Source organism: Saimiri boliviensis, chromosome 4 (genome assembly GCF_048565385.1).
Source record: "Saimiri boliviensis isolate mSaiBol1 chromosome 4, mSaiBol1.pri, whole genome shotgun sequence".
Taxonomy (NCBI): Eukaryota; Metazoa; Chordata; class Mammalia; order Primates; family Cebidae; genus Saimiri; species Saimiri boliviensis.
In genome coordinates, this window is record NC_133452.1 from 33039330 (window position 1) to 33063508 (window position 24179).

General features: G+C 40.6%; 1 protein-coding gene across 3 annotated transcripts in view; it reads left to right on the forward strand.

Annotated features, from left to right (window-relative positions):
* The window catches only part of MAP3K5 (mitogen-activated protein kinase kinase kinase 5), a 236862-nt gene that overhangs the window by 74834 nt on the left and 137849 nt on the right, over positions 1 to 24179 (forward strand). For 2 of the 3 annotated variants that reach the window (XM_074397398.1, XM_003932483.4), the window contains 5 exons: positions 12161 to 12184; positions 19597 to 19790; positions 20933 to 21101; positions 22252 to 22358; positions 23935 to 24105. In XM_074397398.1, coding sequence (XP_074253499.1) covers positions 12161 to 12184; positions 19597 to 19790; positions 20933 to 21101; positions 22252 to 22358; positions 23935 to 24105 — 665 coding nt within the window. Of the gene's footprint in view, positions 1 to 12160; positions 12185 to 14685; positions 14847 to 19596; positions 19791 to 20932; positions 21102 to 22251; positions 22359 to 23934; positions 24106 to 24179 lie in introns of those variants that run through there. The other variant, XM_074397397.1, reaches the window with a different exon arrangement.

Genomic DNA, 24179 nt, shown 5'->3' on the forward strand with positions numbered 1-24179 from the left:
CATATATATATAATTATATATATATACATATATATATATATATGTATTTAGACAGGGTCTTGCTCTGTCACCGAGGCTGGAGTGCAGTGTCACGATCACAGCGTCACGATCACAGCTTACTGCAGCCTTGACCTCCTGCATTCAAGTGATCCTCCCTCCTCAGCCTCCTGAGTAGCTAGACTACAGTCACATGCTACCTCACTCAGCTAATTTTTCTCTTTTTTTGTAGAGACGGGCTTTTTTTATGTTGCCCGGGCTGGTCCCAAAGGGCTGGGATTACAGGCATGGGCCACTGTACCTAGACGGATTAAGTTTATTTAAGCGGGCACTATTATGTTGGAGATTTTTTACTCTCTACATTTTTTGCTATTGTTTCTACCAGTATCTAGTGATTTCATTTTGTTCCCATTCTTTCCTGGGGAAGTATTTTAAAATGAAATAACTTACATTTGCGAGAAAGAGATAAAGCTAATCTTACCACAAATATGTCTGGGACAAATAAACTGACTCATTGTTTTAAGCTAGACTTTGTCTACGAGTGTTATTGGCATTTGATTGACGTAGTTCTTTAAAAAGTTTAATGATGTCTAAACTGTGCTCATTTATCTTGTACATATTATCTGCTTCGTATTGAGCACTTACTATGTGCTAGGTGCCAAGCGCTTTACCTGCATATATTTTCAAATTTAATTCATAAAGGAGGGTCTGGGTGTGGTGGCTCATGCCTCTAATCCCAGCACTTAGCAGGGCAGAGGCAGGTGGATTACTTGAGGCCAGGAGTTTGAGACCAGCCTAGCCAATCTGGTGAAACCCCATCTCTACTAAATACAAAAATTAGCCAAGTGTGGCGGCACACGCCTGTGATCCGAGCTACTTCGAGGCTGAGGTATGAGAATCTCTTGAACCCAGGAGGCAGAGGTTGCAGTAAGCTGAGATCATACCACTGCACTCCAGCCTGGGTGACAGAGTGAGACCCTTTCTCAAAAAAATCCCCAAACAAAGAAAAAGAAGAATAGTTCTTAGAAGAGCTCTATGAGATGCATATTCTATTAGCAGTATTTTAGTATCACAAACTGAAGCTCAAACAAAATCAATCATTTTCCTAAGATGGTATAGCCAGGAAAATTTGGGATGAGGTCTGCCTGACTCCAAAGCCTGTTGCCTTTGACCGCTATGCATTATCATCAGTTACTTCCAGTTAAAATTACATCATACCTTCCTGCTGAGTGTGTTCATTTAGAAAAACCTATCAGCTATGCCCCCTAAGTTTTCCTAGGTTACATCTGTCTTTTTTTTCTTTTCCCTTCCCCCATCTATTAACGTTAACTTTTGCTATTTTCTTAGACTATTCCTAGCCTGGTAGGTCATGTGTCTGGTTGCGGAGGACAGAAATATCTGGGATAGGAAGCATTTTTGGCAGTCTAGCAATTTCCTGTGAGTCCTAAAAGTTCTTCAGGTCCTGTCCTACTGAAAAGAGTTGGTGTGTATGTGTATTTTTAGTTTTATTTATTTCTCTGCAATTAGTTAAAGATGTAACTCTTATTCCTGCCACTGATGAACAGATAGGAAAATTACAATGAAATAAGCAGAACAAGAGGTATTTAAAATAATATATCATGTAAGGATTAACCAAATAGAATAAAAACAAAGCATCTCTCTGTTCTCACACGGCAAAAACAGAATTAGAATGCTATTCTTGTCATATGTTTAGTTTCACTTAGGTTAATTCTTTGCCCATCTAAAAAGTACATCTGCACAAGTTTATTTTCATCTGCTCTTTGTTGAAGACTGTGGTTTCTCTTTGGCGGCAAATTCTCAGGAAGAAATTGTAGAAAAAAAATTTTTAAGTTTAAGCTCCTAGAACAATAATAGGAGCTATAAAAGTAATTTAAAAATCTATGTCTGAAGTATCATTTGAAAGGATATTTAGAATCTAGTCATAGCATTTAATTGTAATAAGATTTATATCCATTGTTTTAAATAACAAGTACCATTTTATTGTACTAAGAATGAACAATTTTAATATTTTTTTTCAAGAAAAGATGATCATTACGCTTTGAGAGAAGGAAGTTGATTTTTTTCTTTTTCTTTTTTTTTTATTTTATTGCAATGGCACAATCCTGGCTCACTGCAACCTCCGCCTCCAGAGTAGCTGGGTTTATGGGCACGTGCCACCACACCTGGCTAATTTTTGTGTTTTTAGTAGAGATGGGGTTTCACCCTTTGGCCAGGCTGCTCTCAAACTCCTGACCAAGTAATCTGGCCACCTCAGCCCCCAGAGTGCTGGGATCAAAGGTGTGAGCCATTGTGCCCGGCCGATACTTTTTCTTTTCTTTAGCATTGTAACAACACTTTTTTTTTTTTTTTAAACAATTTTCTTTAAACAAATCTCATGAGAATTTCTTATGTTTCTTCTAATGCTTATTGAGAGAATACCTATGCCAAGATGTACATTGGTTTAAAGTAAGAAATGCTAGTAACAATTCTTTCCTGATTTATTTCATGCATTATGAAATGATCATGCTTCCACTTGGGGTCTCTCAGTAAGTGGTGAGTAAGTCTGGACACTCTTGGTCAATGAGCTATGGCACAGATGCATTAAACACCTCTGATGGCTTGGGAGAAATGAACAGCTGTTTTGTGTAGCATGAGGAAGTTGTTTTAATGAACCATCTCTTATCACTAGAAATTCCTTTATAACACCAGCTCTCAGCTCAGCTTCTTGTGACCCTTTCCCCCACTCCCTTCCTCAGCTCCTTCTCTATGTTCTGAGCCACTCCCCACTCACTTTAAACAGTGCTACTTATAAAGCAAAGCAAAACAAAAACGATGAAACATGATTGCACATGCCACATAGTCTATAATTAAAAGCTCTTATACTACAGATGGCCAGGTGGTGGAGAGTGGGAAACCTACACACTGTTGGTGGGAGAGATACTACCTTCTGAAGAGCAATTTGGGAATACCTAATAATATCAAATGAGCATATCACCAAAACTTAGTCATTCCGACCCTGAATGTATACTGTAAAAAGTCTCTTGCATGCATAAGGAGATATAATCAAGAATGTTTATGTTAACATTGTTTATAATAGCTCCTCCTCCCAAGGAAATGAATTAATAGATACCTTTAGGTGTAATCTTATTTTTTTTTAAATGGTCTTGCTCTGTCACCCAGGCTGGGCTGAAGTGGCGTGATGTTGGCTTACTGCAACCTCTGCCTTCCGGGTTCAAGCAGTTCTCCTGCCTCAGCCTCCTTAGTAGCTGGGATTACAGGCTCCCATTACCATGCCCAGCTAATTTTTGTGTTTTAGTAGAAAAAGGGTTTCACCATTTTGGCCAGGGTGGTCTCGAACTCCTGATCTCAAGCAATCCACCCGCCTTGGCTTCCCAAAGTGCTGGGATTACAGGTGTGAACCACCATGCCCAGACAGCTATAATCATTTAAAGGAATATCATAGAACACTTAAATCAACTAGTGCTTTAGATATCTATGTCAGTATATCTCAAAACAACAGTGTTATGGGAAAAAAACCAAATTACTTGTGTACAGTGTCATACTATCTATAAAAAAATAATTGCATGCACAAGGATGCTTTTATACACACTTGTGTTATAAATGCATAGACGTGTATGGGAATTATAAACAACATTCAGAATAGTTACCTCTTAGGGGAAAGGAATAGAATAAAATTGGGAAGGGAAGATGGGAGTCTTCAATTATATTATAATGTTCTAAATCTAGGTAGTAGATCATGAGTGCTAATTTCTATAATTTTTATACACTTGAAATATTTAATAATTAACCTTTTTTTAAAAAAAGGAAAAGGTTGCTGTATTCTTTTATTTTTTGTATCCACCAGGATAACACATATGCATTTTGGACATTGGATTTCCAAAATAGTTTTAGTTTCTTTTTTCTATGTTCTGGCTGTGGTTAGAAAGCTTCAGATATTTGGATATTTCACTTTCTGCACTCAAGTAAGCTTTATTCTCATTTTATCCATTACAGAAGTAATGTTTCTCGATAGATTGATAGGTACATCGGTTAGTGGTGATGCAGCTTGTGCTGAAACGTAATGATTGTGTTAGATTATTTCTTGTTCAAGAAATTTAGTTGTATTTTTATCTTTAACCATTGGCTGAGAAGTTACTTTACAGATGGGATATTCATGATTAGACTGTTCTCTGTGGCAACCTATCCACATGCTTACTGCTTCACTATCTCACTTGATACAGAACACATATACATGATGCTTGAAACCCTTGCTCTGCTTCAGTGCATCTATTTCTAGATTGGGAACTGACTAGCATGAAATCTTATGTGCCCAACCAAAATTTGTAACACTTCACTAAATTAGCCCTTAAGGCCAGGCACGGTGGCTCACTCTTGTAATCCCAGCACTTTGGGAGGCCAAGGCAGGCAGATCACAAGGTCAAGAGATCGAGACCATCCTGGCCAACATAGTGAAACCCCGTCTCTACTAAAACACAAAAATTAGCTGGGTGTGGTGGTGCACGCCAGTAGTCCCAGCTACTTGGGAGGCTGAAGCAGGAGAATCACTTGAAGCTGGGAAGCGGAGGTTGCAGTGAGCTGAGATTGTGCCATTGCACTCCAGCCTGGCACCTGGTGAAAGAGCAAGACTCTGTCTAAAAAAAAAAAAAAATTAGCCCTTAAAACTCAGCAAATTTTAATAACATGGGAGTTCCTCAAAACATTAAAAGTAGAATTACCACATGATCTAGCAATTCTACTTCTGGATATATATACCCAAAAGAATTGAAAGTAGGATCTTGAAGAGGTATTTACATACCCATGTTCATAGTAGCGTTATTCTTAGTAACCAAAAGGTGGAAGCAACCCACATGTTTATCAACAGATCACTGGCTACACAGCGTGTGGTATATACATATAATGGAATATTATTCGGTCTTAAAAAGATCAGTATGGGTGGTACACGCCTGTAGTCCCAGCTACTTGGGAGGATGAGGTAGGAGAATTGCCTGAGCCTGGGGAGGTTGAGGTTGCAATGAGCCACGATCGCTTCACTGCACTTCAGCCTGGGTGACAAAGCCACAGAGACCACCTGTCTCAAAAAAAAAAAAAAAACCTGTTCAATGCTTTATGTGTAAAATGTCATTCATTAGCATTCCAGCCCAGTTCAGAGACAGATATCTACTTACAGCAGAGTTCTTCCACCAAGATATACTTATTTGAATATAAAACAAAATTAATAGGACAAGAAAAGAGATGCTAGAATTCCTTTTAGTATTACTTTTCAGCTATGGTATAATTTAACCTGATTTTTGGTACAGGTTGTTTTAATTAACAGGTGCTCATATTCAAGAGAAGGATGTTTTCTTAACCCCTGTCATGAATAAGATAGGTGTTAAAGGTCTCTGCACCTGGCAGTGCAGGAACTGAGTTGGAGTTTTTGCTTTGGTTTATTAATACTTCCTCCTATAAAGTACTGCAAGTAGTCTCATTAACTTACTCCATTTGGCCTTTACATAGAACCCAGTGAGACAGACAGGTTAGATAGTATTTAGATTGCAGAGATAGAAGATATTTTTTTTTCCTTTTAATTTCTTTCTTTTTTTTTAAGACAAGGTCTGACTTTTTCACCCAGGCTGGAGTGTAGTGGTGCCATTTTGGCTCAGTGCAGCCTCCACCTGTCAGGTTCAAGTGATCCTCCCACCTCGACCTCCTGAGTAGCTGGGTGTATAGGCACCTGTAGCCATACCTGGCTAATTTTTGTATTTTTTATAGAGGTAGGGTTTTGCCCTGTTTCCCAGGCTGCTCTCAAACTCCTGGGCTCCAGTGATCTCCCTGCCTCTGCCTCCCAAAGTGCCCTGACTGTAGACATGAGCAACCACTCCTGGCCAGAAGATACTTTCTTTACAGAGGAGAAATAAGTCCAGAGAGATGCAATGGCTTGTTTGGGGCACACAGCTAGTATCGGGGCAAGGATAAACCTTGCCTCAAATTCTTTGACTTGTCATCCCATACTTTCCTCTCTCAGTCCGTCCACAGATTTCATATGTTCTGCAACAAAGATGATTTTCTAGGACTTTTCTTTAGATTATCGAGGTCTTTTTCTTTTAAAACTTGAGCTTTTATGTCAGCATAACATGTAAACACGAAAGTACTTTGTTTCCTTTCTATCTTTAAAGACTGTGTCCTGGCTCTATGCCACTTACGTTGGAGTACCCTTTTTGAGTGTGCTCAGCTTGTTTTATCAGTAGGCAAAAAGGGGTAAAAAGGGTGTTTCTCCTTCCCAGCAAGGCCCAGGAGGCTCACACAGCCAACTGATGGTTCCTTGTTTGGCTCTTTTGACATACTGAAATGAGTTAAGAAGATGGAGCTGAGGAGTATGGGGATTATTCTTTTACCCAACTTTAATGGAAACTTGCCAAGTTCCACTAGGACAGAAAGAGGGATCAGAATGGAAGACCCAGAAGGTCACCAGCCAGGGCCAGGTTCTTTCCCTGGGCAAGAATTCCCAGCCTGCTCCTTTCTCTTCTTTCAGGAAACTGAAATCCTGGTTCTCCCACCCCCAGTCTGATTCAACTTGGCCACCCCATGCCTGCTATTCCCACTTCTTCCCCTGGCTGCAGTTACCGAAATTTTAGGCATAAAAACTTTTGTAGTGGTGGAAATGCTCCATTTAGTTATCCCTAAGGCGACCTTTTCAAACTTACTGTCCCAGAGAGCCATCAAAAGTTAGTCTTTGCTTTCAAATGAGCCCTGGACTAGATTTTTGCTTTTGTCTTGCTTCCCCGTTTGGTTATCAATGAATATCAGAAAATCTGGAAAAAAATTTTTTTGGATGTTTCTGGTATAGCCCGGGTTACACTGACCAAAAACCCCCTAAAGACCTCAGACAAGTACAGAGTTGTAGTGGGGTAATGCATCTTCAGAAACATGCCACTGGTAAGGAACTGGAGTTTATGTTGATTTTATCTTATATATATGTGCTTGAGATGAAAAGTTTCCATGAGCTGATATGAAATAGAGAAGTTATATCTCAAATTTATTCCCTTTCCTTCCCACCCCTCTTCAGTGGATTTAATACAAATTAAACACTCTCTGTTCTATATACCTTTCAAGGTCTTGTTTGTTTCTTATTTGGATTGAGTTAAATGCACACACAGTACCTTTGCTCCATTAAACTTGATGCCTTTTTTAAGGTTACATGATGCACTGTGAGTAAAATCTGTCTCCTTCAAAAGAATAGGATTTGTAGCCTTTTAGCTTCTACAAAGCATAAGCCAGGCGTCCCCAAACTATTTACACAGGGGGTCAGTTCACTGTCCCTCAGACCGTTGGAGGGCCGCCACATACTGTGCTCCTCTCACTGACCACCAATGAAAGAGGTGCCCCTTCCTGAAGTGCGGCGGGGGGGCCGGATAAATGGCCTCAGGGGGCCGCATGCGGTCCGTGGGCTGTAGTTTGGGGACGCCTGGCATAAGCAATAGCTAACAAGAATTCACGTGTTACAGGAATGATTTTTCTTTTTCTTTTCTTTCTTTTTCTTTCTTTCTTTCTTTTTTTTTGAGACAGTTTTGCTTTTGTTGCCTGGACTGGAGTGCAATGGCGTGATCTTGGCTCACTGCACCTTCCACCTGCTGGGTTCAAGCAATTCTCCTGCCTCAGTCTCCCTAGTAGCTGGGAATACAGGCAACCACCACCACGCCCAGCTAATTTTTTGTATTTTTATTAGAGACGGGTGTCACTCTGTTGGTCAGGCTGGTCTCGAACTCCTGACCTCAGGCAATCCATTCACCTCAGCCACCCAAAGTGCTGGGTTTACAGGGGTGAGCGATTGTGCCTGACTTTTCTTTTTCATTTTAAGAGATGGGTCTCTCGTCACCTTGATTTCCGTTCCTGAGGCTCCCTCATTGATCAAGCACTTATTATGATGTCTCTGGACTTTTGCAGTAGACACCTAAATGCTTTTCCCCCTCAAATACCAAGTACTGGCTAGGCATGGTGGCTCACACCTGTAATCCTAGCTCTTTGGGAGGCCAAGGCAGGCGGATCACTTGAGCCCAGGAGTTAGAAACCAGCCTGGAAACATGGTGAAACCCTGTCTCTACCAACAATACAAAAATTAGCCAGGTGCGGTGGCACGCCCCTGTGGTCCCAGCTACTTTGTTTGTATGTGAGGTGGGAGGATTGCTGGAGCCTGAGAAGCTGAGGCTGCCGTGAGCTGTGATCAGGCCACTGCATTCTAGCCTGGTAACAGACTGAGATTCTGTCTCAAAATAATAATAATAATAATATTTAACACTAAGTACTATCATCAAATTAGTCTGTGTAAAACTTTAACAAGGTTTACCTTTTATTTTTTTGTCCTTGTAAGGTAATACATTCACCTGCTGCAAACACTTAAAAGTACAAAAGGATATATCGTGAAAATGTATTCTTTCACCTTTATCCTGTAGTCAGCCAACCGACTTTGCTGGCAACCACTGTTATTAGTTTCTTAGACATCCTACCAGAGAGATTTTATGAATTTATGAATTTGAATTTCATTTTCTACATAAAAGGAGCATAGGATAAAAACTATTCTCTACTTTGCTTTTTTTGCTTAGGAGATCTGGGAGCTCTTTCTCTTTCACTTCAAAAAGAAGTTCTTCATTGTGTCTTTGGGGGTAACGTTTTCCAGCTAGAGTTTATTCAACCAGTTTTTAGGTGGTGGCCATTTATCTTGTTCTCAGCCTTTGCTATTACAAACAGTGCCACAATATGTGCTAATAGTTCTTTGAACATATCACTCACCTTAAAAAACACGTTGACTGCCGGGTGCTCACAGAACACTTTATTGTGGCATTCAAAGCCTTCTTCAATAAGTCCCCAAATAGCTTTCTAATCTATCTGTATGTGTCAAAATGAACTTTCTGCTTTAGCCAAATGACTACATTCAAGGTTTTTTTTTTTTTTATTCCCCAAATACCTCTTTAATTCACCCTTCATAGGTCCGCAAATGAACTGTCTTCTTTAACTCCCTGTGATAATATTTATTGTTCCTTTAATGGGCCTTTGCTTTCTCTAGCTCTCCCTCCTGGATCCCCACCTCTGGGCCTTGCCTTTGGGGGTCGCGTCTGTCCTTTACAGCTCGGCTTGAGTTCTGTCTTCTCTGCTGAGCTTCCCAGACTTTCTGAATATACAGGAACATCTTTCTCTGTTAAACCATAACCCTTGCTGTCTGTATCATTCTTTTTACTTTTAGCAGGTGTGCATATACATACATGTCCATCCAGACTTACATAAATGTTAAATATGCACATGTCTTTTTTTATCAGCAAGATTGTGAGATATTGAAGAGTATCATTTAGTCTTTTTTTTTTTTTGAGTCAAGATCACAGTGGTACAGTCGTAACTCACTACGCCTTGATCTTTGGGGCTCAGGTGATCCTCCTGCCCCAGCCTCCCGAGTTGCTGGGTCTAAGGCAGGCGTCCCTAAACTACGGCCCACGGGCCACATGCAGCCCCCTGATGCCATTTATCTGGCTCCCCGCTGCACTTCAGGAAGGGGCACCTCTTTCATTGGTGGTCAGTGAGAGGAGCACAGTATGTGGCGGCCCTCCAACGGTCTGAGGGACAGTGAACTGGCCCCCTGTGTAAAAAGTTTGGGAATGCCTGGTCTAAGGTGTGTGCCACTGCACCCAGCTAGTTAAAAACTTTTTTTCTTTCTTTTTTTGTTGAGACGGAGTTTTGCTGTTGTTACCCAGGCTGGAGTGCAATGGTGCGATCTCAGCTCACCGCAACCTCCGCCTCCTGGGTTCAGGCAATTCTCCTGCCTCAGCCTCCTGAGTAGCTGGGATTACAGGCATGCACCACCATGCCCAGCTGATTTTTTTGTATTTTTAGTAGAGACAGGGTTTCACCATGTTGACCAGGATGGTCTCGGTCTCTTGACCTCGTGATCCACCCGCCTCGGCCTCCCAAAGTGCTGGGATTACAGGCTTGAGCCACCGCGCCCGGCCAAAATTTTTTTCTTGAAACAAAGTCTCAACATGTTGCCTAGGCTGTCCTCAAACTCAAGTGATCCTCTGGCCTTAGCTTCTCAAAGTGCTAAGATTTACAAGTGTGAGCCACGGCACCAGGCATTTTAGTATTTTGCATATGTCTTCATGGCTTTTAGAACTACCCAGTGCAATTCCTTCCTCTGCCAATTTTTGTTTTCTCATCTGCTAACCTGAAACATTCAAAAATCTTACATGCCCCTCTACATGAAAGCCCTGATTGGTCCTTCTTTGCCCCGTGTGGATTCAGCACCTGGTCCTGGGCTGATGTGGATGGCCACTCAGCCAGGCCTCACCTGGCCACACTCTTCCTCCCAGATCTGACTCCTCACCTCAGCCAGATGGACTCGCCCTTGAGGCTCCACAAATGCCTTATTATTTGTTTCCATGGCAACATTCATGCCTTCCTTTCCACTATGCTCTTCCCTTTTCCCTTTTCTAAATCATGATTCCCCAACCTCAGTGAAGCCTTGATAGGACAGGCTTTTCTAGATTGTCTCTCCAGTGTCTGTAGTCATGGTAAGGTCTAGGAATAACAGTACTGTTAGCTGGCTTATATTGAGAGCTTTTATGTGTCAGATACTGCATAGCTGTGTTATTTGTATGATCTCACTTTTTACAACCTAGAAGATAGGCACACTGCACACAGCATGTACTTATCCCATTTTTTTTTTTTTTTTTTTTTTTTTGAGATGGAGTCTCACTCTGTCACCTAGGTTGGAGTGCACTGGCACCATCTTGGCTCACTGCAGCCTCCGCTTCCCAGGTGCAAGTGATTCTCCTCCCTCAGCCTCTCGAGTAGCTGGGATTACAGTCAGGTACCACCACGCCTGGCTAATTTTTGTATTTTGAATAGAGACAGGGTTTCATCATGTTGGCCAGGCTGATCTTGAACTCCTGACCTCAGGTGATCCACCTGCCTCTGCCTCCCAAAGTGCTGTGATTACAGGCATGAGCCACCATGCCCAGCCACTTATGCAATTCTACCTCTTCTTCTTTTTTTTTTTTTTTTTTGAGACGGAGTTTCGCTCTTGTTACCCAGGCTGGAGTGCAATGGCGCGATCTCGGCTCACCGCAACCTCCGCCTCCTGGGCTCAGGCAATTCTCCTGCCTCAGCCTCCTAAGTAGCTGGGATTACAGGCACGCACCACCATGCCCAGCTAACTTTTTGTATTTTTAGTAGAGACGGGGTTTCACCTTGTTGACCAGGATGGTCTCGATCTCTCGACCTCGTGATCCACCCGCCTCAGCCTCCCAAAGTGCTGGGATTACAGGCTTGAGCCACCGCGCCCGGCCGCAATTCTACCTCTTAATTTAAAATATGCAAATTATTTTTATGATGATTTTTTGTCAGATGTTCTAATTATCTGTGTGTGGTTTTGCCGGTGGTCAATACCCTTTATTTGTAGCTGCTCAGGATATAACGCTGCTTTTTCTCTCCCAGAGTGTGAGGGAGATTGTGCTTAGGGAAAGCAGACTCGCTTTAACCTCCTCCTAAAGGGATTGTGACTGATCAGGTAATCTGCAGAAATTATTTCTAGGTTATTCAGTTTGGGGATTTTCCATGTTTGTGCTGGGTTTTTTGTTTGTTTGTTTTTAAAACCGCAGACAACACTTTTGTGTTTTCCTGTCTCCTCCACAGATTGTAAAACTTTTTGGGCCGGGCATGGTGACTCACACCTGTAATCCCAGCATTTTGGGAGGCCAAAGTGAAAGAATTGCTTGAGGCCAGGAGTTTGAGACCAGTCTGAGCAACATAGCAAGATCCTGTCTCTACAAAAAGAAAAATACTAAAATAAGCTGGATGTGCTGGCATGCAGCTGTAGCCCTGTAGTCCTAGCTACTTGGGAGGCTGAGGTGGGAGGATCACTTGAGCTCAGTAGCTCCTGGCTGTTGTGAGCTGTGATTGTGCCACTGTGCTCTAGCCTGGGCAACAGAGCCAGGCCCTATCTCTAAAATAGATAAATAGAGAGAGAGAGAGAGAGAGAGATAGATAGTAACTTTTCAGTTGTAGAAATTTCTAATTGCTAATATCATTGTTAATATAGATTTTCCCACAGTTTTAATAAATGTTGTGGAATTACTGAGTTTTGTATTAACTTGTGCTATATTTTTTTCTTGTTTTTCAGGAAATCATTTGCCAGAAGAATACTGTGAGTACTTTACTTAACCTCTCAGAGTTTTAAAAAATATTTTCTTTTCCATTTACTAATCTCTGGTACTTTAAAAATCCCACAAATTATTAATTTCTATCCCTGTTATTCATCTTTAGATTTTCTGATATATCAATATAAATATGGTTATCAGCCAGGCACAGTGGCTCACTCTTGTAATCCCAGCATGTTGGGAGGCTGAGGCGAGCAGATCACAATGTCAGGAGTTTGAGACCAGTCTGACCAGTATGTTGAAACCCCGTTTCTAATAAAAAAAAAAATTAGCTGGACTCAGTGGTGTGCGCCTGTAATCCCAGCTACTCAGGAGGCTGAGGCAAGAGAATCATGTGAGCCTGGGAGGTGGAGGTTGCAGTGAGCTGAGAACGTGCCACTGCACTCCAGCCTGGGTGACAGAGCAAGTGTCTGTCTCAAAAAAATAAAAATAAGTAAATAAATAGATTATCTTATCTAAGTACTTCATTGTAGTGAAACTTTATTTTTCATAATGAGAGATGACACTGATACCTGGCTTTTTCTGTATATAATTATGTTTTGGAAGAAACTTTTCATAGTATATTCCAGCCAGGCATGATGGCTCACGACTTAATCCCAGCATTTTGGGAGGCAGATCACCTGAGGTCAAGAGTTTAAGACCAGCCTGGCCAACATGGTGAAACTCCATCTCTATTAAAAATTTAAAAAAATAGCCTGGCATGGTGGCGTACTCCTGTAATCTCAGCTACTTAGTAGGCTAAGGCAGGAGAATTGCTTGAACCAGGAAGGTGGAGGTTGCAGTGAGCCAAGATCATGTCACTGCACTTCAGTCAGGGTGACAGAATGAGACTATGTCTCAAAAAAAAAAAAAAAAGTTTTTTATTGTCTTCAATGTTGTGGAATTCTGAGTGGCACTAAAGCAGCCTATATCCACACGGAGATCCACATACATATGTGTGTATGCATATGTGTCTGTAGTATGTGTAAGTTACACGTACACAGATATAGAGATATCGATCATCTATCTTCTACTTGAAGAGATTAAGTTCCTAAGTATTGTAGTCTGCCTTTGAGACTACGCTACAGAATTCCTACCCTCCACACAGAATTAAACAAATGTGAAAACATGAGAAAAGGAAATTTTAAATTTAAAAAATGCCGCATGAAGAAGAAATATAATGTAAAGTGGAAACAGCCTTGTTAGGCCAGTGGTTGTGGCCAGTAGTTGTACATTTATTTCAGAAAGTAACCCAGTCTTTAAAAACCTTAAAGAATGTACCTCTGCAACTCAGAGTGAAGATAATATACAATATATTATAAAAGCCTGCACAAGATTTGATTTAAGATGACAAGATCACAACACTACAATTGGTTGTTTCTCTTTAAATCAGGAATTTTAAACTTTTTTGTTGGTCATGATTACCCAACTCTGAAGTAATTTTAAAACTTATGCTTAAGATTTAACCAGGGCGGAGACATATTTCAGCATAAATAATGTGGCCATTATAAACTGTTATCCTTCCTATCTCAACAGGAAATGAGCAATTATTGCTTCATGCTTCAATGCACTGTTTTAAAACACTGTTTAATTTGTTAAAGGTGTTAAACTGTTTAATTTATCTCACGAATTTGATTGAACAAATATTGATTGGACCTGCAGTGTGCGCCAGGCTTTGGGCTTGGTGCCTCAGGGTTCTCACGGGAGGTTGGAAGTGGAAACAGCCACATGTGTAACTGTTGTGTAGACAGAGTCTAATTGGTAGAAAGTCAGTGAACAAAGAAGAAAAAAAAAATTAGAAAATGAACATAAGGTGGCATGCTAAAGAGAGGGTAGCCATTATGTCAGGGTTTTTCAGAGAAGGTAGCATGCCCTGAGACCGGAATGGCAGAAAGAAGGTCATCCTGCCTAGCCCAGCTTGGACTTGTGGCGAAGCAGGCCGATAAAAGAACCAAATATTGGCCAGGCGCGGTGGCTCATGCCTGTAATCACAGCATTTTGGTAGGCCGAGACAGGTAGATCACAAGGTCAAGAGATCAATACCATCCTGGCCAACATGGTGAAACTCCATCTCTACTAAAAATATGAAAAAGTTAGCTGGGAATGGTGGCGCGTGCCTGTAGTTCCAGCTACTTGGGAGGCTGAGGCAGGAGAATTGCTTGAACCTGGGAGTTGGAGGTTGCAGTGAGCCAAGGTCACACCACTGCCCTAGAGCCTGGCGACAGAGCAAGACTTTGTCTCAAAAAAAAAAAGAACCAAATATTGTACACTTTGAAGAAATTGCCCACTGACTTTAGAGAGAGTTGCTGTGTTTCAGGTGCTGAATGTCCTTATAAAAAGTTGAATTATTTCAAGCATCTATTTCAATACGTTTGAATGCTGCAAGCTTGTCTTTCCAGAAGCTCATTGCATTTTCAACACACACTTCTGTTTAGCTTTATGTAGTTTCTAAAAATTGAAAAACAGAATTGGAGTTTTTTGTTTGTTTGTTTGTTTGTTTTTTAAACAGTGAAAATAATTAATTAGGGGCCAGGGCAGCAGTGGCTCACGCCTGTAATCCCAGCACTTTGGGAGGCTGATGTCAGAGGATTATTTGAGGCCAGGAATTCAAGACCAGTATGGCTAACATGGCAAAACCCCAGCTCTACTGAAAATACAACAATTAGCCAGGTATGGTGGCATATGCCTGTAATCCTAGTTAGCTGGAGGGCTGAGACACGAGAATCACTTTGACCCAGGCGGAGGCTTCATTGAGCCGACATCACATCACTGCGCTCTGGCCTGGGCAACAGAGTGAGACTCTGTCTCAAAAACAACAACAACAAAAATTAATCAGAATAAAACTAGATTTTAAGCTGTGGGATTTTATAGTATGTTTTGTTATTTTATGACCATGCCTTGGTGTTCTGAAATTTAAGGAAACCAGGTCTTTGAAGCAAGTTTACATATTTTAGACTGAGTCCTTTATTAATAAAAGGCAATTGTTCCACTTTGGGTGTCTGTTCTTGATCACACAGGATTTGTTTTTATCTACTTTGGATTATCAGCTATTTCAAACTATGTGTTTGGTGGCAATCTGTACACAGAAAATACAGTAATAACATTTCTAAGTTACATGTGAGCCAACTTGGGAAATAAATGTTCCCCTACTATTAGTTTTCATCATTTTGCAAAACTGCTTTTCTGGGCAGTTGTATCTGTTTGAAAAACACAATGTCACACAACTTTTCCCCCCCACTGCACACTCACTGGGCTGCCTCTTAGCCCAGGCCCACTTGCATCCATGTGGCTTCTGCAGCTTATCACCTGCTTTTTCCTGACCTTGGCAATGGGAAATTGAAAAAAAAAAAAAAAAAAAAAGATTGCCTTAGAAACATGGGAAAGAGGCCGGTGCTGTGGTTCACGCCTATAATCACATAACTTTGGGAGGCCAAGGTGGGCAGATCACGAGGTTAAGAGATCGAGACCATCCTGGCCAACGTGGTGAAACCCCATCTCTGCTAAAAATACAAAAATTAACTGGGTGTAGTGGCATGTGCCTGTAGTCCCAGCTACTCGGGAGGCTGAGGCAGGAGAATTGCTTGAACCCTGAAGCCAAAAGTTGCAGTGAGCTGAGATTGCCGCACTCTACTCCAGCCTGGCAACAGAGCGAGATTGTCTAAAAAAAAAAAGGAAAAATAAAAAATAAAAAGACCATAGGAAAGAAACTCCAAAGAATGCAATGAATCCTAGAACTTGGGAAAACCCTTAGCATGCTTAGGTATTTTCAGCAAAGATTCTGAAGCCTTATACCATGGGTTTTTTTTTATTTCAGGAACTGCTTTTCTCTGCTGTTTGCATACTCATTATTCCCCCTTTACCTATCCCTGTCTAACACACACCCAGACATCTGATAGTCATTCTCTCCCAGGACTGGTTTCAGGTGAAGTACTCCCCACTGCCCCGTATTTCAATAATAATCTCTGATACACTAATATAGGTAGTAAGGATTCAGAGGATACGTAATTTTATCCAGCAGCAAAAGAATAGTATTCTAAAACTCCGATACCACTTTTCTGCTTTATTGGCTTTTCGGCTCTTTGTTCTCACTTTGTGACTTGGAGGATTCAGATAATTTTCATTTGCATTCTGAGTTATGGTGCTTATCTACAATAGTATTTGATTCTGTTGTTCTTTTCGAATAGTTCTCATGGTGAAGCTTTAGATGCCTTGGCAAGCAGCCTCTTTGGTACCCTTGCCTTTCTTTTCTACTTCAGCAGTAGCTTGGGTAAAAGAATTAAATTGGGCGAATGTGCTGTGGGATCTTGGTCGCATTTTAGAAGCAGGACATGTTCCCTTTCTCTCTTCCAATTATTGTTTCCTCTTGAGACAGGAACAATTTAGCATACTTGATTTTCAAATCCAATCTCACCCTCTGGAAGTTCTTGGGTTTTAACTGGAAATGAGGTTTGGTTTCTGCTTCATTACCTGACATTACAAGAAGCAGCCTTAAAGGATAATATGTTCATAAATAATTAAGTGTGGCTGTAAGGACATTTGGCACTTCTTGTCTGTTTTCTGTGAACAGTCATTTGGCTCATGCAGGGTTCCCATAAAAGGTGACCGAAGGTTAGAGGACAGGTGTGTCTGCCTGTAAAGGCCACCCAGGAGGGTGCATAAGCCCCTAGTGGGAAGTACATGCCACCTAGCGAAAGTCCCTGGGCCGCAGTGCCAAACATATCACAGACCAACTCTAGGACCTCTCTAAGCCATACGTTTCTCCTCACTTTTAAAATGAAGGCCACAGCAGCTTCTTTGATAGGTTGTGACCCACTGACTTATGACTGTTCATACCCTGGTACATGCACATGGTAAACACGTTTGTACTTATTAAGGGCTAAGGATGAGAGAAATGCTGCATTATTCTCCGTATGCTAATATGGCTAGGAATGAATAATCTGGACTTCTTTTGTTCCCCATAACAGCAGTAGTCTGATTTCCCACATATTTCATTCTAGTTCTCAGCCTCTGCCCTTTTCTTTTTTCTTTTTCTTTATTGAGACGGAGTTTCGCTCTGTTGCCAGTCTGGAGTGTAGTGATGTGATCTCAGTTCACTGCAACTTCCACCTCCCAGGTTCAAGCGATTCTCCTGGTTCAGCCTCCTGAGTAGCTGGGGCTACAGGCGTGCACCACCACACCCAGCTAATTTTTGTATTTTTAGTAGAGACAGGGTTTCACCATATTGGTCAGATGGTCTCGATCTCTTGACCTCGTTATCCACCTGCCTTGGCCTCCCAAAGTGCTGGGATTACAGGTGTGAGCCACCGCACCCGGCCACCTTTTTCTTTTTCTATGATTTTTCTCTTAGAGGTCTCTCCCATTTCTTTTGATTCAACCATATCCAGTAGTTCTCAGGTCTGTATTTTGGCTTGAAACTGTTTTATGTTTTAGTCACATATTTCTAGCTCTCTTTTGGACATTTTCACATTAGATGTCCTGCCCCACCTAAATCCCAAACTCTTTAAACGTCAATATTTCACTCCATTCCACCCAAATTCAAATCTCAACCTTTTGAAGTTCTTCTCATATTTTAACTAGAGTTTAGATTCTTTGATTTATTACCTGATATACAAGTGTCTCGAGTCATGTGTTCATAAATAACTTAGTCTGGTTCTGCTTTCTGAATTCTTGCTTTCTGTTAATGATATCACTTTGTATAGGTAGCTGCACTTATGACTGTCGAGTCGCCTTTGATGCCTTCCCGTTTCTCAAGCTGTGAATCATTTACCAGGTCCAGCTGATTCCTTCTTCACGTGGAGCACGTTTCTGTTTCTTTATCACCACCTCTATCGATCTGGGCATGCTGTGTAGCTTCCTACCTTGTCTCCTCAAACCTTATTTCTCATTCTTTTAGCGCATCCTATTACCTGCTTAGGCTGCCAAAATGCACAATTTTGATTGTGTTTCCTTCCTTCCTTTTCTTCTTCCTTTTTTCCTTCTTTTTTCCCTTCCTCTCTCCCTCCCTTCCTTCCCCTTTTCTCTTTTTTTCTCTCTATCTTTCTTTTCAGAGTCTCGCTCTGTCACCCAGGCTGGAGTGCAGTGGCCCAATGTCAGCTCACTGCAAGCGATTCTTGTACCTCAGCCACCTGAGTAGCTGGGATTACAGGTGTGCACCACCACACCTGGCTAATTTTTGTATTTTTAGTGGAGACAGAGTTTCACCACATTGACCAGGCTGGTCTTGAACTCCTGGCTTCAGGCAATACACTCACCTTGGCTTCCCAAAGTGCTGGGATTACAGGCGTGAGCCATCACACTCCGCTGATTGTGCTTTCTTTCCCACTGTGGGTCCTTCTGTGATTCTGCATTGTCCAGAATGTACAGTCTAACATTCTTAACTTTGAATTCAGTCCCCTTACCTGAGCTCTGAGCTTCAGTCAGATTTGCTTACTCAGGGTATCCAACTCATTTTCCTCTTTTTACCCTCCTCCGCTTTTGTTTGCACTAGTTTATCCTCATGTGGGCATCATCTAGGAACCAAGAAAAGGTCAGTGAGCCCAGGTTTTAGTGGGTGATGGGAGGGTGGCAGGGCTGAGGTTAGAGAGGGACAGGATTTGCACAGTCAGGCCCTCGTACATTGCCTTGAAATTTCTTCTTCCTCCCAAGAGCAGCAGATAGGGCTTTAAGCAGCTACAGGAGGTGATCTGAGGGAGGGTGTTAAAAGATCACTCTGATGGCTGAGTAGAAAGTAAATTGGAGGGCACGATTGGAAGCAGGGAGACCAGTTAAAGCTGCCGACAGTGGCTTACCCCAGGTACGTTGGTGCATAGACTAAAGTCCTGGCAGAGAAGGTGGAGGGAAATGGACAAATAGGACATTATATTTTGGAGGCAGAACAGATAAGATTTCAATAGGATATGGAATGGGAAGGCAATGAAGGTGTCAAGGATAACTTCTGAGCTTCTAGTTTTAGTAGTGGGGAGACAGCAGGCTTCCGAGGAGTGGATTTGAGCGGGATCTACTTGCAGCATCATCTTACATGTAGGAAGCCCTTCAGATGTGAGCTCGTAGCATTCTCATATGTGTATGCTGCGCCCGTGACCAAATTATAAGTTTCCTGAAGGCTGAAGGCCATGCTTTAAACCACTTTTCCCAACAGCAATAACATAGTGGCCTAGCCTTGAAAGATGGTGGATAAATATTTAAGTGATGGATAGAAACTGTTCCACACTTGGTTTGGTATCATCTATAAGTCCTAATTATTTGAAATAAGCAATGAAAGGAATTGGAGAAATTTTCATTTTCGTAGGTTGTACATAAGTAATGAGATTTTCCTGTTTCCCTTTGCGTTTGGAATTATTTAAAATGAGTAAGACGGAATTCCGTCTATGCCGTAGCTCCAGGCCAGCTCCCTACTTCCCGGTCCCTCCTTTCTCCACAGATGTGCACTGGGAACTATACCTTTGTTCCTTACATGATCACTCCACATAACAAGGTCTACTGCTGTGACAGCAGCTTCATGAAGGGGTTGACGGAGCTCATGCAACCGAACTTCGAGCTGCTTCTTGGACCCATCTGCTTACCTCTCGTGGATCGTTTCATTCAACTTTTGAAGGTGGCACAAGCAAGCTCTAGGTAATAACTTAAATGCCTTTTGGTGATGAGAATGAAGAATAACACTTTTGGTGATGATAATGAAGTGTTATTCTACTTCTTTATTTGTGCCTCTTATCAGGTGCTCCTGAGATATCAGTATACAGCTAAGAACCAGGGAAAATTGTGTATTATCCTCCAAGTAGATAAAATAGATGCCACATAATATATTTTATTCCCAGAACAACTTGAAATAAGCAAAAAATTTTAAAAAATTTGAAAGTCTAGTAACTGCTTTATAGTGATGGTAGAACTAAAAATATGTGCAAAGCAAGTACAGAGACATTACCGGGATAAATGTCCGGGGACTTTTAGTGTAAGGGTAAGAACACTTTAACTCTTAACAATTAAGAGTTCCTAGTTAACTTTTATTAACTCTTAACTCTAATTGTTCTTTTAGTGAAGAACAATTAGTTATGTTGATAAATGATGGGTTAAGTCAGAAAATTAAGGTTATATTATGTTCAAATCATAGGTACATCATGGCTGGGTGCAGTGGCTTACACCTGTAATCCCAGCATTTTGGGAGGCTGAGGCAGGCAGATCACTTGAGATCAGGAGTTCAGATCAGCCGGGCCAACATGGTGGAACCCTGTCTCCACCAAAAATACAAAAATTAGTCAGGTGTGGTGGCGCACGCCTGTAATCCCAGCTACTCTCGGTGCTGAGGCAAGATTATCACTTGAACCTAGGAGATGGAGGTTGCAGTGAGCCAAGATCACACCACTGTACTCCAACCTGGGTGACAGAGTGAGACGTTGTCTCATAAAACAAACAAACAAATCAAAAAAATCATAGGTGCGTCTATTCAATTTCTACTGAAAACAGTAAAACGGAAAACAAATTTTTGGCATTTAAAGTGATATTTTGCAGGAAAATTTATTCATATGGAGTACATTTACCTTCAATTCTTTCTGACGGCAGAGTATTAAAAGACATACATTGGCTTCTAAATTTCTTAATAATGCTAGATTTGTAAGATATTTAGGTAACTGAATGAATTGAAAGCTACAAATGCTTTATAGATAATGCTGCAAATATCATTCATTTCTTTATAAAATGATTGTTTTTCACTGAAATCATTTATAATGTCAAACTCTTTGAAATGTGTGTGTTTTTTCCAGCCAGTATTTCCGGGAATCTATACTTAATGATATCAGGAAAGCACGTAATTTATACACTGGTAAAGAATTGGCAGCTGAGTTGGCAAGAATTCGGCAGCGAGTAGATAATATTGAAGTCTTGACAGCAGATATTGTCATAAATCTGTTACTTTCCTACAGAGATATCCAGGTAAGATGTTCAAAGTGAAATCTTTGTCCTGTAGCATGTTGGAGGGATAAGGGAGTATTAACCTCAAATTTCACTTAGCTGGTAAGCAGTTCATGTTACTACACGTAATTTTTTATTGGCTCTCTTAAGCTTTCCATCCTATAATTTTACGATGAATGAGAAAGACTCATGTGAGTTAACCATCAGTGATTGTGAAAGATTTGTATGGTAAAGGTCTGACTTTTTCCTCCAAAATAACAAAAAGAAAAATCTGCTGGCACAGCGAACCTACCGACACAGTCCTGTGAGCCTCAGCCACACCTGTCAGTGAAAGCTTTGTTTTGGCAAATAGCAGACAACTTTTAGAGCTTTCTGGACATACCTTTTATCCCTTGAAATTGTATTGCTTGAAACTGATAGTGCTGACTTTAACTAGCCTGAAGCAAAAAATATGTAATTGATTACTTATAGAAATAACTTTAAAAATATGTAAGATAAAACACACTAACAGGTTATATCATTTTTTGACATGAGTTAAAATTTTAAAAATAGGGTAAGTAGAATAAAATCCTCTCCAAGTTAGAGATTTCCTCTTAGGTTTTAATAGTAAAATGTAAGTGACATCTGGTTTCTTCTTTCCATTCCTAGCCTTCAGGTCTGTCTCAAGGCTTCATGTGGTCGAGACAGACTCACATCCATAGAGGGTTGTGGCACACAGGATCCTGTGGCTAGAATGCTTACTCATGTAACATGAAACTGGGTGTTGTTATTTATAAAAGAAGTTTAACCAATTGCCTCACGTCCTTGAAATTTTTTATTTCCCTGAAATGTTAGAACACTGCATACCAGGAACCTGGCTCTGTGGAGAAATAAACCACCCATATGGGCATAGAGCATTATCAGCCTTGGTGTTTTTGTTTCTTTTGCTTTGTTAGTTTTTGTCCAACACAGTAACTCTGTATTTCTAACGTTTATATATATATATGATGTAAACCTCTTAGAAGAAAAGCAACAAAAACTGTTTATTCTAGGTTCTTCAAAGTGTTCTGTGGATTCTAATGTATTTTTAATGTGTTTCTCGAATTCAGTTATCTGGTTGTCAAAAGACATGTTATTGTCAGAATTTTCTCCTAGTGGTTTAATTCTGTGCTATTCCCATCTCATTTGAAAGGACTATGATTCTATTGTGAAGCTGGTAGAGACTTTAGAAAAACTGCCAACCTTTGATTTGGCCTCCCATCACCATGTGAAGTTTCATTATGCATTTGCACTGAATAGGTAAGAAGAAAAGTTCCCTTTCAGAATGTGATAACATGTTATTGTATAACCTGCAGTTCTTTACGGGGCAGGTGTTTACTGCAGCATTACAAGAAATCCCTATTAAAATGTAATATTAGCATATCTACTTCAACCTCATGAAATATAGGAAGCATGCCTTCTCATTTTTTTCTGATTTATTTTTCAGTTAAAAAAAAGTCTCAGCCTGGTGTGGTGGCTTACGCCTGTAATCTCAGTGCTTTGGGAGGCCAATGCGGGCATTGAGGTCAGGAGTTTGAGATCAGCCTGGCCAACCAGCCTGGTGAAATCTTGTCTCCACTAAACATACCAAAATTAACTGGGGTTGGTGGAATGCTCTTGTAATCCCAGTTCTCAAGAGGCTGAGACAGAACTGCTTGAACCAGGGAGGCGGAGATTGCAGTGAGCTGAAGTTGCGCCACTGCACTCCGGCCTGGGGAGCAGAGTGAGACTCTGTCTCAAAAAAAAAAAAAAAGTCTCACACTGTTGGCATATTTAAATTCACAATTTTTCTGCTCTTTCAAAGTTTGTATTTGCCATTCGTATTTTTTTTAGAATTTTAAAAGTTACATGAATATGATGTTATCTTTAAGCAAATATACTCAACACCAAATGGTCATTCACACAAAAATTTCCACTGAAGTAAGGATGATTATATCTAGGTGAACATAGTGTTAGGTATTTAGTACAAAAGGAATTTCATGGACAGATTTGAAGTAGTAGTTGAGAATAGAAATGATACCTTTTTATAACAGTTTTATTGAAATATATTTCACATACCATACAACTTACCCATTTAAAGTGTACAACCTAATAGTTTTTAATATAGTAGCAGAGTCATGTGACCATCAAAAAACAATAAATTTTAAAACATTTTAATGACTCCGAAAGGAAACCCTGTACCCATTAGCAGCCACTGTTCCATTTCCCTCCCAAATTCTCTAACTCGAGGCAACCACTAATCTACTTTCAGTCTTTATAGATTTGCCTATTCTGGACATTTCATATAAATGGAGTCATACAGTATTTGGTCCCTTGTGACTGGCCTCTTTCACTTAGCATAATGTTTTCGAGGTCCAAGAAATGATAACTCTTATAGAATTTTTATCTGGTTTTGTGAATCGTCTACACATACTATTTTAAAACATGCTACATAAAGCAACTTCCTTAGATAATCAGTCACATATAAAAATCAAGCAGTTATTGGGTTTGATTTGTTTTTTGGTATCATCTGTGAAGACTTTAACTGTAATCTCATTTCGCCAGCTTGAACCTGCATATAGGCTACAGGGAAATGGAAGGATTGTGGATGAGTAAGTCCAAATCCATCACCATTATCAACACAGAATCTCCTTGTTAGACCCAGTAGACATACAATGGGATTAAAAAAAAAATTAGGCTTAGGACAGAGGTTTACAGAGGACTCTCAAAATCGAATCGTTTATATCCTGCCAAATTTCTCCAATATGAATCAGCATATTAAATAGAGCTTTTTAAAAATAATTGATCTATGTTGCTTCTGAAATGTGCATTGAAACAACAATGTTTTCTATCTTAGGCGAAATCTCCCTGGAGACAGAGCGAAAGCTCTTGATATTATGATTCCCATGGTGCAAAGTGAAGGACAAGTTGCTTCAGATATGTATTGCCTAGTTGGTCGAATCTACAAAGATATGTTTTTGGACTCCAATTTCACAGACACTGAAAGCAGAGACCATGGGGCTTCTTGGTAAGTGTATAGGATATAAATGAGCTACTTAATTGATAAATCCATGGCATAAAAAAGTATTTGCAAATGAGAGT